General features: G+C 47.5%; 1 protein-coding gene across 2 annotated transcripts; it reads left to right on the top strand.

Moving 5' to 3' along the window:
- Nucleotides 1-22: 22 nt before the first annotated feature.
- Nucleotides 23-16505, top strand: LOC309381107 (uncharacterized protein). 2 transcript variants are annotated; one of them, XM_081931601.1, is made up of 8 exons: nt 23-187; nt 5309-5809; nt 5982-6063; nt 7559-8043; nt 8245-8302; nt 8569-8651; nt 10060-10186; nt 12166-16505. In XM_081931601.1, the coding sequence occupies exons 2-8, from the start codon at nt 5396-5398 to the stop codon at nt 13671-13673; spliced, it is 2757 nt and encodes a 918-aa protein (XP_081787727.1). In that variant the 5' UTR covers nt 23-187; nt 5309-5395; the 3' UTR covers nt 13674-16505. The 2 variants fall into 2 exon arrangements, with proteins under 2 accessions (XP_081787727.1, XP_081787728.1); XM_081931602.1 differs by lacking the exons at nt 23-187; nt 5982-6063; nt 7559-8043 and having other exon boundaries at nt 4840-5809.
- The last annotated feature ends 2060 nt before the right edge of the window (nt 16506-18565 follow it).

Here is an 18565-nt window from a genome sequence, read left to right as displayed (position 1 = left end):
TGAGGGCGCACGGCTTGGCAAGGGTTAAGAGGAACGGAGCTGCCTTCCTAGAGGGGACAGGAAGTCAAGCCGTGGGGGGCAGGTCCTCCAAAGCAACAGCCCCTCCCTCCCAGCCAAGTCCCTTTTTGCCGGGGGGGGGGGCGGTTGCTTTGTCTCCTCTGCAAAGGAGGCGCCTCCGGGGATCCGGTGAGTCTTCTGTCTGCTCCCCTTTTGGGTGCATTGGGGAGAGGGGAGGGGGGGTCCCAGGGGAAGATGCATGGCGGAGGGGGGCGTCCATCTCATGCATGGGGAGACCCCCAAGTCGGGGGCAGCAGATCTGCAGCAGATCGGCCAGCCTCGTCTGCCTGGGAATCGAGAAAGAGGCTGCTGCTGGCCCCTTTGGGGAGGGGTCTTTGGGGGGGTGATAACGGCAGACAAAGGAAGCCCATTCAGAAATAGGCTGGGGAAACTCAGCCAGATGGGCGGGGTATAAATATTATTATTATTATTGTTGTTGTTGTTGTTGTTGTTGTTGTTGTTATTATTGGCATTGTCACATTTATGAACGGCATTTGAAGCCGGAGAGAAACAGCTGGGCATAAAATATACGCAAGAATAAAACCCCCTTTGCAGTCAGTCGAGAAAGGCTGTTGGAAGATGGAGAACAGAAAGAGCTGCTTCCTTTAGGGCGGAGTTAAACCTTTGGAACTCCCTCCCACAGGAGGCAGGGAGATGGAGGAGGAAAGGGCGACTTGGGGATCTGCAAGGCACAAGGGCCAGGCTCTGCCAGGGGCTGGGAAGGAAGCGCGGGGGAGGGAGGGGAGAGGGGCTCTTGCACTCCAGTCCGGGGGGGGGGGGCTTCCCAGAAGAGGCCCCTGTAAGAACAGGAGGGGGCACTCAAGAGGGGGCCCCTTTGGCCTGATCCGCCAGGGCTCATGTTCTGATGCAGAGTTCCTTCAGATGCAAGTGAACCCTCCCTTCTCCAGTTAGAAGCAAAGCTTCCCCCCCCCCCCCGCCGTTCACCAGGCAGGGGTCTTATCCAGACTGCTGGCTGACCCACATGCAGCCTCTCAGGTGTCCAAATGATCTTCTGAGACTGACCAGGAACCCCTGAACAGAGAACCACCGGCGGTCTCCCCACCCAAGGAATCCAAGACCTGCTGGGAAGGGAGGGAACCTTGGGAGGGATGGGGGTGAAAGAGGCAGCCCCCCCCCCAGTGCTGAGAGTTACTGGGAGACCCTCTTCCCACCAGATATAATTCCTGAGTTCCCTGGCAAGGAGGACAGGTTGCCAAGCCACTCCAAGGGAACCTCTCCCAGCAGCGCTCAGCACCCTTTACAAACTATGGTTTCCAGTATTCTATGGACTCTATGGACTTTAAAGGGGTCTCATCCTGCTTTACAGATGCAGCCTGGGGGGGGGAGGGGCTGGGAGTGTGTTGTCTTTTTGGAATAACTTAATTGAGCTTTATAGCAAGGTTCATGAGAATAATGACAAATGAAGGATACAAAGAAATCTTGTCATTTGTACACCACAAAAATAGCACAATAGGTTTATGGGAATATCTACAACATATAGTTCATTATTAGAGGTCAGGCAGTGTCTGAGTTCTTGATTCATGAACAGGTTTAAGCAAAAGCAGAAAAAGGGCCAACAGGACAGAGCAGTTAACAGATAACACTGAGCATCGCATAGCCAAACGCCTGAGGCTTTATTTATTTTCTTCCATGCTTGAGGCTTTATGTTATTATTATTATTGTGGTTTGTTGGTATTTTTACTATTATTACCACTGTTCCAGAGCAAAGTGCAACCATTTAAAATTATTTTATAAAGTCAAAACAAGTAAATCAGAGGAATAGGCTGGGTCCTCCGTTGTCAGAGGCCTTGGGAAAGAGGGGGAGGTGCCTCTGTAGGGATCTGCCCCCAGGATGCCCTCTCTTGGGCCACCCCCACCCAAGACTCTCAAGGGTGTGAAGCTACCAAGAGCCCCCCCCCCCCGCCAAATTTCACAGCCAAGAAGGTCTGTAGGGAAGAAGGGGCTTCTTCACATATCTGGGGGCCTCAGTGAAGTCCTCCTCTGAGCACTTTGAATAGGACCTGGAAATGAAGGGACCACCAATGCAGCTGTTTTGAAACAGGAATTAAATGTGTTCTCAAGGGTTGTAATGGGGGTGGGATTCAGTGAGGAGGGGGAGACCCTTGGATGCTCCTTGGAGAAAAAGGGGGGAAAGACATGCCCTTCTTAAAGAAAGGGAGCTCAGCCAAGGGGACTGGCTGGCAAAGGAGCCGGAGCTGGAATGGGCACTTGCAACCCCAGTGGGAATGTGAGCCCCTTCTGCACTGGCTTTTAGTGCTGCCCTTTGGCCTGGCCCTCGGGGGCTTCTTATCTGGCCCTCAGAGTAGGGATGCCACCCCAGTAGTGTGTCTTGAATGTGCTGGAGATTCCCAGGGCTAGAAAATGAGACGGAAGCAGGAAAGAGATGAGCCTCAAGACCTCACCTGCAGAAGCATTGGCAGTTAAGAAAAAGAGTATGGAAGGAGAATGGCCCACATACCGAATATTATTAGAAGGACAGCAGGACGAACCCACGTTGAAAAAATATGAAGGAATTAAAGGGTATCTGACGGATTGGCTGCAATATTTTCAAATACATCAGAGATTAATCATGGATAAATAAACAGGTTTTACAAAAGAAACATCAAAATTTGAAAAAGAATTGATACCAAGTAAAGGAAAATACATCTCACGGATATACGATCTACTATTAGAATGGGAGGTAAAGGAAGATCAAGTGAAAGCAGTAATGCTGAAATGGGCACAAGACCTGGGTTATAATATTTACATGGAACAATGGGGGAAATTATGGGGGGAAGATATAAAATTTATGGCCTCAGGGAGAATATAATGAAGATGATGTACAGATGGCACCAAACTCCAGAAAAACTTGCTAAAATGTACAAGAATAGATCACCTATACGTTGGAGATGTAATAGAGAAATTGGGTCTTACTTGCATATGTGGTGGAAGTGTGCAGACATCTTCGTATTTTGGAATAATATACAGTGGTGCCTCGCAAGACGAAATTACCGTATTTTCCGCTCTATAAGACGCACCAGACCACTAGACGCACCTAGTTTTGGGAGGAGGAAAACAAGAAAAAATATATTCTGAATCTCAGAAGCCAAAACAGCAAAGAGGGATTGCTGCGCAGTGAGAGCAGCAATCCCTCTTGCTGTTCTGGCTTCTGGGATAGCTGCGCAGCCTGCATTCGCTCCATAAGACGCACACACATTTCCCCTTACTTTTTAGGAGGGAAAAAGTGAGTCTTATAGAGCAAAAAATACGGTAATTCGTTTTGCAAGTTTTTTCTTCTTGCAAGTTTTTCATCTTGCGAAGCACGGTTTCCCATAGGAATGCATTGAAAATCAATTAATGCGTTCCTATGGAGACCGCCTTCAGACCAGGTCCAGGGACAGTCTGTCCCCAGACCTCCTCTGAAGGCTGACGGGGGGGGAGAAGGACTTTTCTCCCCACCGCCAGCCTTCAGAACAGCCTTCTGAAGGCTGGCGGTGGGAAGAAAAGCCCTTCTCCCGCCGCCAGCCTTCAGAAGAGTTCCCGCTGGGCTGCCTAGGCTGCGATTAGCAGCCTGTTGCCTGGCACGCGGGGCGCGCTGAAGCAGAGCGCCCCTCGCGCGGGGCAGACATCTGCAGCTTGGGGAGCCCTGCGGGGAACTCTTCTGAACGCTGGCGGGGGAGAAGGGCTTTTCTTCCCACCGCCAGCCTTCAGAACAGCCTTCAGAATGTTGGCGGTGGGGAGGAAAACCTTCCTCCCACTGCAAGTCTTCAAGACCGGTCCGGGAACAGAGGAGAAGCGCTGCGCGCCTTCCCCTCTGTTCCCGGACCTGTCCTGAAGGCTTGCGGTGGGAGGAGGGCTTTCCTCCCCACCGCCAACATTCAGAATGCTGTTCTGAATGTTGGCGGTGGGGAGGAAAAACCCTCCTCCCACCGCAAACCCCGGGAACAGAGGAGAAGCGCTGCGCGCTTTCTCCTCTGTTCCCGGACCTCCCACCGCAAGCCTTCAGGACAGGTCCGGGAATAGAGGAGAAGGCGCGCTGCGCTTCCCCGCTGTCCCCGGAGATTTCCCTATGGGCTTTTGTCTTGTGAAGCAAGCCCATAGGGAAATTCGTCTTGCGAAGCCGCTAAAAATCGGAAAACCCTTTCGTCTTGCGGGTTTTTCGTTTAGCGAGGCATTCGTCTTGCGGGGCACCACTGTATATGAAGAACTTAAAAAATTATTCAAATTTACATTTTAAAAAATGCCAGAAATATTTCTATTATGTATATTGCCAAAAGAAATAAGGAAATCGAAAAGAACTTTGTTCATGTATGGGATAACAGTGGCCAGAATCTTAGTAGCAAGAAATAGAGCAGTACCTAACACGGCGGACGGGCAAATCCTAATGGTGGAATACCTGCAGCTAGCAAAGATGACAGGAAGGATAAGAGGCCAAACAAAACAAATAGCCTCTAAGGATTGGAGGATTTTTAAAGAATACTTAAAAAAATTACAGTATAAAAGGAAACTTCTTGGCAGAATTAGACTGAACCTTGCATTGTATAAATATAAGTTTGTAGGGAAGTTAACAGAAACTATATAAGAAATATATAACTGTGTGGTATAAGATAATCAACAGATAAAGTACAGCGAGACTAAAGTCGTTTTCAATTTCTTGTTTTACAATCATTCACATCATTGGGAGTACAAAGGATGTTAGTTATAAGAATTGTGTTGTTTCATGTATTGCTACTGTCTGTTTGTCAATTTATAGTTTGTTTATTTGATTGTATGTTGGTTTGTTTGCTTTCCTGGCATAAATGCATCTATTTTAAAACAAGAAAGATATATATTTAAAAGAAAAGAAAAGATATGAACCTGCAAGTGGGGGTGGGAGGGAGAGCAACCCTAGAGGACCCCAGGATTAGGACCCCCACTCTAGCCTAGTGCCCAGTGTCCTGTTATCCTGTACAAATGACTCACTTGTCAATCACACTTCTGACCTCTTTCATTGACAGAAAACACTGCAAGGCAGGAGCAAATAGGCGGATTCATCTGACAGAAATTCCCTATGTTGCCTGAACATTTTGCATCGTACCTTTCCTTCTAAGAGAGCTAGATGCTGGCCTCTCCCTTTTTAAAAAGGAAAGCTCAGAGTCTGGGTTGTGTTTCAGCCCAGCCCTGGTTCCTAGTGAGACTCATCCATGATTGCTCAAAGAACCTTTTTCTTCTCCTGACCGTCTTTCAATTTCACATGTATTTGCTTTGTGGGATTTGCAGACGCCTCTATTTAGACAGACAACTGGGCAGAAGAACAAGGGCTTCCTTCTGATATCTTGGAGGCTTCCTGAGAGCCCAGATGGATGAGCAAGACTCAGCTGGTCCTGAAGCAGGAAGAGACCATGCCATCAACACCGGGAGCAGTGGGGGAATCTGGGAAAGCTCCGTGAAGAAGATCCTGGGTGAGGAGGACACCCTCAGCTCAGATGTGCAGAGACAAAAGTTCAGGCAGTTTTGCTACCAGGAGGCCAAAGGACCCCGTGAGGTTTGTAGCCGCCTCTACTGCCTTGACTGTCAGTGGCTGAAGCCAGAAAGGTATACGAAAGATCAGATGCTGGACCTGGTGATCTTGGAGCAGTTCCTGGCTGTCCTTCCACCAGAGATGGAGATCTGGGTGAGGGAATGTGGAGTGGAGACCAGTTCCCAGGCGGTGGCCCTGGCCGAAGGTTTCCTCCTGAGTCAGGCAGAGGAGAGGAAGCAGGCAGAGCAGCAGGTGAGAGAGACTGTCCCCTGAATACTCCCAAGGGGCTCTGAACAGAAGGGTGACTAATTTTTGGGAAAGCATCCAAGGAATGATACCTGAGAACTCGAAAGTGCTTGCCTCTACCATTCCTTTTCTAATCTTTCTCCCTGTTCTCTGTTTTGAATCCTTGTTTCTCTTTCAGGGAAAGGATCTGTTTGCAGAAATGGGCCTGGATTCCTGTGAGGCAGAGAAGACTCTGTTGGACGCCAGAGTGAGGCCACTGGGTAAGGAGGAAGGAGCTTTCCCCCCTCAGTTTGGTCACATTCTGTGGATTTGGAAACTCATCCCTGGATTACCATATTTTTCGCTCTATTAGATGCACCAGACGATAAGACACACCTAGTTTTTAGGGGAGGAAAACAAGAAATAAGAAAGCAACACAAAGCATGCTGAGCTAAGAGGGAGCGCTCCTCCATCTTCACTCAGGAGGCTTTGGGGGCTATCCCTGAAGCCAGGAGAGCAAGTGGGATCGGTGCGCTGACCCCTCTTGCCCTCTTGGCTTCAGTGAAAGCAAGCCTCCTGGCTTTCCTCCCGCAAGAGCCGCACACACTTTAAAGGGAGCATGGCTCTTGGGGGCTTTTGCGGGAGGTGGGGGGAGGGACAGAGCTGCGTGCTCTGTCCCTTCCCCCACCTCCCGCAAAAGCCAGAGATAGCCGCGCGAAGCCTCCACAGGGCAGCGAGATAAAGGCTCCCCGCTGCCCTGCAGAGGCTTCATGCAGCTAAACCAGAAGCTAGAACAGCCAGTGGGATCGCAGTGCAGCGATCCCGCTCCCTGTCCTGGCTTCTTGCTTGGCCGCGCGCAGCCTCCCCGGCTGGGAGAGACTGCGTGCGGCTATGGCATAAGCCAAGACAGCCAGCGGGATCGATCCCGCTCCCTGTCCTGGCTTCTTGTTTAGCTGCGCACCCCCTCTCCCAGGCGAGGGGAGCCTTCATCCCCTGCCCAGGAGAGGCTGCGCATGGCTGAGGCTCCCCCAAGAGCCGCGCTCCCTTTAAAGAGCCGTGGAGCATGTGTGCGGCTCTTGGGGGCTTTTCCCCAAGGTGGGAGAAGGCGAGTGCAGATGTGGCCTGGGTGTGTGTCTGTCTTGTCCTTTTCTTTTCAGAAAAAAACCCCCACACTTTTTATTGGGTTTTATAAACAAGGGTCATAAGACAAATAAAGCATACAAATAAATAGACCGAGTCTTCTCATGTCATTTGTAGATCACTGGATGAGCACAATAATTTGGTTATTATGCTAAAGCCAATTGGGTTGCCCATAAAGGAGGGCGACTCCTACTGTACTTGCTTTGGAGCGTTGTCCTTTGGCCCCGCCCACAGGGCCCTCAGGGGCTTGGCCAGATATTAAATATATAGCTCTCAGAATAAAGAAAAGGGGACCTCACCCCAGTAGTGTATATTGAGAAGGTTAGGGATTCCAAGGGCGAGGAAACGAGATGAAAGCAGGAAAGAAATTCACGATTGAAAACATTGAAAGGCAGGAGCAACTAGGCTGTGTCACCTCACAGAAATCCCTTCAGTTGCCTCTACGTTTTGCATTATAAAATCCCTTCTACGTTTCCTCCTGCTCCTCCTCCTCCTCCTCCTCCTCCTCTTCTTCTTCTTGGCTGTGGTGCAGTCCAGCCCTGGCTCCTCAAGACTCACCCATTCTTCTTGAGAGAACACTTTTCTTCTCCTGATCATGTTTCGATTTTATAACAGAAGAATGTATTTGCTTTGTAGGATTTGGTAGCACATCTCCTTTGGACAGGCAGAACTTGGCAGAAGACGAAAGAAATTCCTTCCGATCTCTTGGAAGCTTCATGGATGAGCAGGATTCAGCTGGCCCAGAAGCAGGAAGAGGCCAGGCCATCCAAAATGGGGGATTCTGGAAAACCTCAGTGCGGAAGATCCTGGATGAGGAGGACCCCCACAGCTCAGATTTGCAGAGCCAGCAGTTCAGGCAGTTCTGCTACCAGGAGACTGAAGGACCCCAAGAAGTTTGCAAAAGACTCTTCCGCCTTTACCATCAGTGGTTGAAGCCAGAAAGGCACACAAAAGCTGAGATGCTGGACCTGGTGATCTTGGAGCAGTTCCTGGCTGTCCTTCCAGAGGAGATAGAGAGCTGGGTGAGGGAATGTGGAGTGGAGACCAGTTCCCAGGCGGTGGCCCTGGCCGAAGGTTTCCTCCTGAGTCAGGCAGAGGAGAGGAAGGAGGCAGAGCAGCAGGTGAGAGAGACTTTCCTCTAGATATTCCCAAGGGGCTCTGAACAGGAGGGAGAGTATCCCCAAATTCTCTGCTAATGGCCCATCCTTTTTTTGGAAAGCATCCAGTGAGTGTTATTGGGTACCCCAAAAGATTTTGCCTCTGCTATTCCTTTTCTAATCCTTCTCCCCGTTCTCTGTTTTGAACCCTTGTTGCTCTTTCAGGGAAAGGACTCATCTGAGGTAGAGAGGACTCCATCTGACAACAGAGAGAGGCCATTGGGTAAGGAGAAATCAGGGTGTCCTGTCCCCCCGTTTGGTCACATTCTGTGGCTTTTGAAACTAATCTGTGGGTTCTTTTAATCTTTTTGTGGAAGACGCTTGGGACCAAGAGCCCAAAGGAGGCGAGAGCTAGTTTTGCCCAACTAAAATATGAAGTGGGTGCAAACGTCAAAATGCAGTCAGCAGGGGAGACTTCTTTTTCAAAGGCGCATCTGAAGTGAGAGAGACACAGGTTCAGGGCTCTCCACTTACCTTGCTCTCTCGCAGGTGACAGAAGGATGCCAGCAAGACCTCCAAGTCCGTCTTCTCATGGCAGCAGAGAGGAGGCAGCGGCTGTGGAAACAGATCAGGTAGCGGAAGGAGCCTTGTGGGGAAAGAGGCTGGGGGGGGAGCTGCTGGGGGGAACAAATCTCTCTCCTCCTCTTGTCTTCTGTCAAAAATGCCCCCAACGAAGGATGAAAACGCCATTTGAGAAGGTTTCTGTGCTGAGAATAAGGAAGAGAATTGGGATTCCAGATTCCCCTCACGGGGCTTCCCCTGCTATCCTCCCTCTCCCTGTGTCCCCGTGATTCCTTGGAAGTTGGCTTTAGGGAATCGGGAGGGTCCCCCCCTTCCAAAAACAGGGGGGGATCTTTCTGCCCAGCAATGCTTCCGCAGGCAGAATGATTTGAAGAAGGCAATGTGGAGTTGCACCCATTTACACAAAGGTTAGTAAAGGTAAAGGGACCCCTGACCGTTAGGTCCAGTCATGGCCGACTTGGGGGTTGTGGCGCTCATCTCGCTTTACTGGCCGAGGGAGCCGGCATACAGCTTCCGGGTCATGTGGGCAGCAGGACTAAGCCGCTTCTGGCAAACCAGAGCAGTGTACAGAAACGTCGTTTACCTTCCTGCCGGAGCGGGACCTATTTATCTACTTGCACTTTGACGTGCTTTTGAACTGCTAGGTTGGCAGGAGCAGGGACCGAGTAACGGGAGCTCACCCCATCACGGGGATTCGAACTGCCGACCTTCTGATCGGCAAGCCCTAGGCTCAGTGGTTTAACCCACAGCGCCACCCGCATCCCACAAAGGTTAATACCCATAATTAAAACACACAGTAAATGAATTCCATTAAGATAACAAGAGCTGTTGGACTGTGGACTGGTCTCCCTGGGGAGGTTTTTCAGCAGAGGCTGGATGGCCGTCTGCCAATGATGCTTTAGCTGAGATTCCTGCATTGGAGGGCGTGGACTAGAGGACCCTTGGGGGGTCACTTCCAACTTTATGATTCTAAGACAGAGGTCGGCAACGTGTGACCCATGGGACGGATGCAGCCCACAAAGACCGTTTTACTGGCCCACGAGCCGCCCCTGAACGGAGCTGCCTGCTTGGTGCCTGCGCTAAACCGGCACGGCACAGGGACTCGCCAAGCACACTGGAAATTGCATCTGCGCACACGTAGATACTGGAAATCACATCTGCGCATGTCCAGACGCCGAAAATCATTTCTCTGTAGGCGCAATTTCTGGTATCAGGACATGTGCAGGCGCAATTTCCGGTGTCGTGCTGCCCCAGTCCAGCCCATGGACAATCTCCGTGGGAGTGATCTGCCCCATGGCCGGTAAACCTTGCCAACCCCTGTTCTAAGACATTAAGCATAATTGAAATGTGAAGCAATTCCATGAAAACAACAAAGCAGTGATCAGGCAGAGAACAGCCATATGTAGTCGATAAATCAGTGTGCTGTCTAAGAGGAAGATCCTTTTCCTTTTCCCCTAGGGTCCGGTGTGCTTTGAAGACGTAGCTGTCCATTTCACAGAGGAGGAATGGGCGTTGCTGGATCCGGACCAGAGAGCTCTGCATGAGGAAGTCATGGAGGAACATCATGGGATCCTGGACTCTCTGGGTAAGCCCCCTGATGGATCACCGCTTTGAAATTCCATACATATCTCTAGGTGATGAACTCCCAGATTTTGCTGGAGCTCCACAGTGCCCCCTGTTCGAATCTGACACCCCCACATCAAACCTTGAATGGAGGGGTATCCACTCTTTCGTCTGTGCATCTTCTTCCTCCAGTTTTGCCTTTTTAAACCATGATCAGGCTGGTCTATACTGCCCAGGCCTTTTTAAAGATAGGCCTCAGGGCGGTGAGGGAACTTGAAGCAGCTTCTGTCTGGTTTTCTGGGTTTGCTTCTTCTTCTGCCAGTTTTTGGTTGGCCAAAGACATGATTGATATTGGAGATGGCTTGGATTCTATGATTGGGCCAAACAAAATCCATCCCAGATAAGAGCCAGGCTTTTCAAATCTCAGTTTCCCATAGATATGCCTGTTAATGCCAGTCAACAAAGGCCGTCAACCCGGTAGAAAGACTCTGCATCTAACTCCTTTGTTCTTCCTCTATCACAATTCATGTTTATAAGCATCATTCAATAATATGGGGCTCCATGTTTTCCTCTTTTTAAATTGTATTTTTATAATTTTTATTTTTTCTGTTTTTCAAAAATTCACAGACATACAGATTGTTTGTTGTTTAGTCGTTTAGTCATGTCCACCTCTTTGTGACCCCCTGGACCAGAGCACGCCAGGCACTTCTGTCTTCCTCTGCCTCCCGCAGTTTGGTCAAACTCATGCTGGTCGCTTTGAGAACACTGTCCCACCATCTCGTTCTCTGTCGTCCCCTTCTCCTTGTGCCCTCCATCTTTCCCAACACCAGGGTCTTTTCCAGGGAGTCTTCTCTTCTCATGAGGTGGCCAAAGTCTTGGAGCCTCAGCTTCAGGATCTGTCCTTCCAGTGAGCACTCAGGGCTGATTTCCTTCAGAATGGAGAGGTTTGCTCTTCTTGCAGTCCATGGGACTCTCCAGAGTCTCCTCCAGCACCAGAATTCAGAAGCATCCATTCTTTGGCGATCAGCCTTCTTTATGGTCCAGCTCTCACTTCCATACATCACTACTGGGAAAACCAGAGCTTTAACTATGAGGACAAAACACAAATCACATACATTTCCAATATGCATATATTTGACTTCCCTCCTCCCCTTTTGTGGTTCCTTTTTAATTTTAATTTTCATGTTGCATTTTCTACATTACTCCATTTTTTAGTTATTCTTTATTTTCTCTTAATATGTTTAACTGCTTGTATTGCGATAACCCTGCTAGTGAGCTTATTTGGATAGATGAGTTTTCCAGCTTTCCACAAATTTTCCCCAATCTTTAATAAAAACCTTGCCATTTTGTCATAGTCCATTAATTCAGCCCTCTTTCTTGGCTGACACTTCATCTCCTTTCCATCTCTGGGCAAAAACCATTCTAGCTGCAGTTGTGACATACATAAGCAATTTTTGGGGTCTTTTGGAATCTCAGTGCCTACTACCCCTAGAAGAAAAGCAGCTGGGTTTTTATTAAAAGTTATCGTAAACATTTTTTTCAATGTAAGCTTTTACTCTCTAACAAGACCCCCACATATGGTAAAAGTACCTTCTTTTTCTTTACTTTTCCAGCATGAGTTTTTTTATTTATACATTTTTGCCAATCTACTAGGAGTTAAATGGAAGATTTACTGCTTCTGCATGGAGCTCAAGGCTTCTCACCACGGAGTTTTGCTGCTGCCTTGTGTCTGCGGCTCGATCTCAGCCCACCCCCGACTTCTTTCAGATCTGAGAAACAGGAGAGAGAGCTCACATCCAATGCTGGACCCATCGGAACCCAAATAAATCCTTTGGGTCTTTATGGGATGCACAGTGCCCCAGTGCATTTCCCAACACTCTCGTGACGAGTGAGCTGCTTAGGAGAAAGCGAAATTGCCATCCATTGCCATTACGCGGTAAACCGGAAGTTCAGGGCTCCTTGTCTTCCTGAGGTTCTAATCCATTTCTCTCTTCGTTGCAGGTGGTGATGAATTAGAAATTAAGAACAAGGAAGACGATGACAAAGTCCACACAGTGGAGGAGACATATCAATATTCAGAGTGTGAAGTCAGCTTCAGTCAGAGCTCCGATTCCACTTCCCATCAAAATCTCATTGAGAATAAACCCTACCAGTGCTTCGAATGTGGAAAGAGCTTCAGTCACAGCCACCATCTCACTTCCCATCAAAGAATTCATACCGGAGAGAAACCCTATCAGTGCCTGGAATGTGGAAAGAGCTTTGGTCAGTGTGCCCACCTCGCTGCCCATCAGAGAATTCATACAGGGGAGAAATCGTATCAGTGCTTGGTATGTGGAAAGAACTTCAGTCAGAGTTCCCATCTCACTGCCCATCAAAGAATTCATACAGGAGAGAGGCCGTATCAGTGCCTGGAATGTGGAAAGAGCTTCAGTCACAGCACCCATCTCACTGCCCATCAAATAATCCATACAGGGGAGAAACCTTATCAGTGCTTGGTATGTGGAAAGAGCTTCAGTCAAAGTGGCCATCTCACTGCCCATCAAAGAATTCATACTGGGGAGAAACCATATCAGTGCTTGGAATGTGGAAAGAACTTTGGTCAGAAAGCCCATCTTCTTTCCCACCAAAGAATTCATACAGGGGGGAAACCATATCAGTGTGTGGAATGTGGAAAGAGCTTCGGTCAGAGGTCCAATCTCGCTGCCCATCAGATAATCCATACAGGGGAGAAACCCTACAAGTGCTTGGAATGTGGAAAGAGCTTCAATCGGAGCGCCACTCTCTCTGACCATCAAAGAACTCACAGCAGGGAAGAATTGTATAAATGTTTGGAATGTGGAAGGACCTTCACCTGGAAGCAAAGTCTCATTACCCATCAAAGAATTCATACAGGAGAGAAACCGTATCAGTGCCTGGAATGTGGAAAGAGCTTCAGTCACAGCACCGGACTCTCCTTCCACCAAAGAATTCATACAGGGGAGAAACCCTATCAGTGCTCAGTTTGCGAAAAGAGCTTCAGTCAGAGCAGCCATCTCACTTCCCATCAAAGAATTCATACAGGGGGGAGACCCTACCAGTGCTCAGTTTGTGAAAAGAGCTTCAGTCAGAGCAACCAACTCACTTCCCATCAAAGAATTCATACAGGGGAGAAGCCCTATCAGTGCTTGGAATGTGGGAAGAGCTTCAATCGCAGTCACCATCTCGCTTGTCATCAAACCATTCATACCGGAGAGAAACCATATCAATGCCTCGAATGTGGAAAGAGTTTTAATACAACCACAGGCTTCAATAGTCATCAACGTATTCATGGCGGGGAGAAACCATTTCAGTGCCAAGAGTGTGGAAAGAGATTCAGCTGGAAGCAAAGTCTCATGGCCCATCAAAAAATTCATACAGGGGAGAAACCGTACCAGTGCTTGGAATGTGGAAAGAGCTTCCGTCGGAAGTCGCATCTCACTGCTCACCAGATAACTCACAGCAGGGAGAAAACCAACGATGGCTGTGTATGAAATTAATTCTAAGAAACTTTAATTAGTATGCAGTTGAGGATTGCAGCAGTGTTCTTGTCCTTCGGCATCCCAGCAAATAAGTCAGCCTTGGCTCAGTACCATGGAGCCCACCCTCAGGGCCAATATTTCTTCTTACTATATGCGCAAGGTACAAGTCATTGGCATAGATGTTGAATAGCTTTTCCCTGACACGTCTGGGAGGAGGGTCAATAGCAATTTGGAAACAATGATGAGGTTGCTATTGATGCTTGGAGGACGTTGGCAAGCAATTCATATACTTCCACTTCAAAAGCCTCCAAGTTGCAAATTGGTGGTGCTACTTGTTTTCTCTTGCTCCACAGAGTTGGACCCAAAGATATAAGAAAGGAGATTTTAACACCAGGAAGAACTTCCTTGTAACTTGGAGCCATTGGTTTGAGTCCTACCCTACAGAGCAGGAGAAAACAAGCTTGTTCCCTTTCCCATGAGATAGCCCTGTAGATATTGGAAGATGGCTCTCATATCTACTCTCACTCTCCTCTTTTCCAGGCTAAACATACCCAGTTTCTTCAACCATTCCTCATAAGGCTTAGTTCCAAACCCTTCATCATCTTGGTTGCTCTCTGCACACCTTCCAGCTTGTCAACATCCTTTTTAAATCGTGGTGCCCAGAATTGAACACAATATTCCAGGTGTGGTCTGACCAAGGCAGAATAGAGTGGGGCTTCCCTTGATCTGGACAATAGACCCCGATTGATGCAGCTTAGAATAGTGTTAATCTTTTTTGCTGCTGCATCACCCTCTTGACTCACATTAAGCTCGTGGTCCACCAAGACGCCTAGATCCTGTACTGCTTGTAATCCAGGTGTCTCTCGTCTTAATTTGTGCATCTGGTTCTTCCTGCCGAAGTACAGAACCTGACACTGGTCCCTCTTGAAATTCATTTTGTGAGCTTGGTCCCAATTCTCCAATCTGTTAAGGTCATTTTGAATCCCAATACTGACTTCTGTGGCATCAGCTATCACTCGCAATTTGGTATCATCAGCAAATTTCATAAGCATCTCCTCAGTTTCTTCATCCAAGTTATTTAAAAAGACATTGAACAACAACAGGCCTAGGACAGAAGCCTGTGTTTCTCCACTTGTCACTCTTTTCCAGGATGATGAGGAACCATTAGCGAGAACTCTGTGGGTTCGGTCAGTCAACCAGCTACAAATCCACCCAACAGTTACCTCGTTCAACCCACATTTTAACAGTTCCCTTGCATGAATATCACGGGGGACTTGGTCAAAAACCTTACTGAAATCAAGATACACTATGTCCACAGCATTCCCCTGATCCACCAAATCTGTAACTCTTTCTCAAAAAGAAAGAAAAGAGATTCATCTGGCATGACTTATTTTTTGAGAAAGCCCTGCTGGGTCTTAATAATAACACCATCCTTTTCTAAGTGTTCAAAGACTGATTGTTTAATTATATTTTCCAGGGCCTTTCCTGGCATTAGTGTCAAGCTCACCAGTCTGAGCTTTGGCCTGCCTGACCTTCACCCTTGAACTGCTGGCTACTCAGCTATACGCCTCCTTTGTGATTTTCCCTTTATTCCCTTTATTATGTATGCCCTTTTTAAATATCAGCTCCTTATGCAATCACACCAGTCTCCTTAGATGCCTCCCACTTTTATTTCTTGTTGGAATTGTATGCATTTGGGCCTTCAGTATTTCTCCTTTTAGAAACTCCCATCCATCTTGGACACCCTTCCCTGAATATTTCTGACAATGGGATCTCACCTAGTATCCTTAAGCTTTTTGAAATTGGCATTCTTAAAGTCCAGAGTGCATGGACTACTTCAATGCACTCTCCATGGGGCTACCTTTGAAGGTGTCCCATTAACTGCAACTAATCCAGAATGCGACAACTAGACGGGGGACTGGGAGTGGCTACTGAGACCATATAACACCGGTCCTGAAAGACCTACATTGGTTCCCTGTACATTTCCGAACACAATTCAAAGTGTTGGTGCTGACCTTTAAAGCCCTAAACGGTCTCGGTCCAGTAGACCTGAAGGAGCGTCTCCACCCCCATCGTTCTGCCCGGACACTGAGGTCCAGCTCCGAGGGCCTCCTGGCGGTTCCCTCCCTGCGAGAAGTGAGGTGACAGGGAACCAGGCAAAGGGCCTTCTCGGTGGTGGCGCCTGCCTTGTAGAACGCCCTCCCATCAGATGTCAAGGAGATAAAGAACTACAGAACTTTTAGAAGACATCTGAAGGCAGCCCTGTTTAGGGAAGTTTTTGATGTTTGATTGCTTTTTATTAATATTCTATTGGGTGCTGCCCAGAGTGGCTGGGGAAACCCAGACAGATGGGCGGGGTATAAAAAATGATGATGATGATGATGTCTGACTACACTCCGCTTTCCCTTGCCTCTGTATCATGAAACCCAGGAGATGTTCACTTTCTCCCAAGTTTCCCAGTACTTCGACTTCATCAACCAGCTCCTTGCTATTGGTGAGGAACAGGTCCAAGAAAGATTACCCCCTTGTTGCTTCTTCCACCTTCTCGGAAATGAAATAATCAGCAAGGCAATAGAAGAATTTGTCAGACCTTCCATTCATGACCGGATTTGAGTTCCAGCAGATATAGGGGTTGTTGAAGTCTCCCATGACTACTGTATCTTTTTCAAATGTGGTAATCTTCTATTGGAAGGCATCATCCAAGTCTCCAGTCTGGCTTGGAGGTCCATAGGAGACCCTCACAGTAAGGTCACTGTTGTATCTCCTACAATTTTTACCCATTGTCACAAGGCTGATAGGGAAATGCCGTGTCTCCACAGGTCGGGAAAAGGCTGGAGGCTAGGAAAGTAACAGCGGGGTCTCCCTGGCTTGCCTCCTTCAGCTTGAGATGTTGCTGGAAACTGACCTCTGGACGTGCCTTCCCCCTCCAGCCTCTCACTCTGGAGCCCTCCCCAACAGATGGAGACTGCGACGTGGGGGTGAGCTCCTCTTCTGGACCTGTCTAGCCCTTTGCTGAGCAACATGAAGGACTCTCTGGGAGCGAGGTGTGAGAGGTGGAGAACCAGCAGGACTGAGACTGATTCTTCCCTGTCTGCGATTTATCTGGCAGGGGAAGAAGCCAATAATTAAATATAAAATATTGATGGATAATAAAGAAAGATGCGGATTCGCAATGCCAGACCTTAGATTATATTATGAAGCCTCCTGTTTGTGTTGGCTAACAGAATGGGTAACATCTAAAAATGTCAGACTATTAGATTTGGTAGGATACAGTAGGCAATTTGGATGACATGCGTAACTGGCATGCAGATATAAAGGTTCATAAAGACTTTTTGAATCATAGTATTAGAGTCTTTATCAGGGGTCAGCAAACTTTTTCAGCAGGGGGCTGGTCCACTGTCCCTCAGACCTTGTGGGGGGCAGGACTATATTGTTTTGGGGGGAATGAACGAATTCCTATGCCCCCCAAATAACTCAAGAGATGCATTGTAAATAAAAGGACACATTCTACTCATGTAAAAACACGCTGATTCCTGGACCGTCCGCAGGCTGGATTTAGAAGGCAATTGGGCTGGATCCGGCCCCTGGGCCTTAGTTTGCCTACCCATGGTGTTTGGTTGAGAATTTGTTGGGAAGAGAAACACTGTCATGGCTTTCCCCCATCAAAGCAAGTACCCGAAAGGAAACTCACGTGGAAAGGAAACGGGGTACTTGTAGAGATATATTGACTTTGGCTGGTGCTGGTTTTAAACTCAAAAAACTAGAAGATATCAAGGACTGAGTACAAGACTGGTTCCAATATTATCAAGCTAACAAAATATTTAAGAAAGGTATCGTGAATGGCTTTTTAGAGCAAAGCCTCGACTTTGAAAGGAGTTCATTAGAAGATAATGAGAAGTTAATTTCAAAAATTTATAAATACTTTTGGAATGGGAATCCAAGGATGACTTGGTTAAAGCAGTGATGACACACTGGGCAAGAGACTTGGGACGTAATATAGAACTGGCTTTGTGAGAAATTCACAGCTTGCTATACTTTTAAGAGAAAATTATATGAAGATTTATAGATGGGATACGACACCAAATAAATTGGCCGAAATGTATAAAACAAAGTGGAGTGTGTGTTGGAAATGTAAAACAACAGAAAGAACATTCTATATGTTGTTGACTTGCAAAAAAGCGAAGGCCTATTGGGAAATGATTTATAATGAGATAAAAAGTATGTTTAAGATGATGTTCCCCAAGAAACCCAAAGCTTTTCTTTTAGGGATTATAGAAACGGATATACCAAAACAGTTGGTTAATTTGTTTATGTATGCAACGACATACATTTTTATGCTCAAAAATGGAAAGAGAAAGTTGTTCCAACAAAGGAACCATGATCTGGGCGGCTCACAATTTACCATAATATCTGAGATGGACCACTGCGTACTCAGGATACTCCTCCCAGTTACCTAACCAGGTGTCCTGGTCCCAGCAGAGGGACCAGATTACACTTTGTTGAAGAGACACTTCCCACTTGAGTAGAAATCATATATCAAACAGATGGAAAGCTCTTTAATCTGAGCAGGCTGAACGCCTTCCCATCAGATGTCAAAGAAATAAACTTACCTGATTTTTTCAAGGCAGCCCTGTTTAGGGAAGTTTGTAATGTTTGATCTCTTATTGCTATTATTATTATTATTATTATTATTATTATTATTATTATTCTGTTGGGAGCCACCCAGAGTAGCTTGGGAAACCCAGCCATATGGGTGGGGCATAATTATTATTATCATTATCATTATTATTAACTTCCATCATGGAGCTTCAGTATGCTGAGGACAACGTAGTGTGTGCACACTCGGAGGATGACCTCCAAACCATCCTAAATATCTTTGCAGAAGCTTACAAAAAGCTTGGCCT

The sequence above is a fragment of the Podarcis melisellensis genome (assembly GCF_964234715.1).
Source record: "Podarcis melisellensis genome assembly, chromosome: 12".
In the NCBI taxonomy this organism is placed as follows: Eukaryota; Metazoa; Chordata; class Lepidosauria; order Squamata; family Lacertidae; genus Podarcis; species Podarcis melisellensis.
The sequence above is the reverse complement of the archived record's forward strand: the minus strand, read 5'-3'. Positions and strand labels throughout refer to the sequence as shown.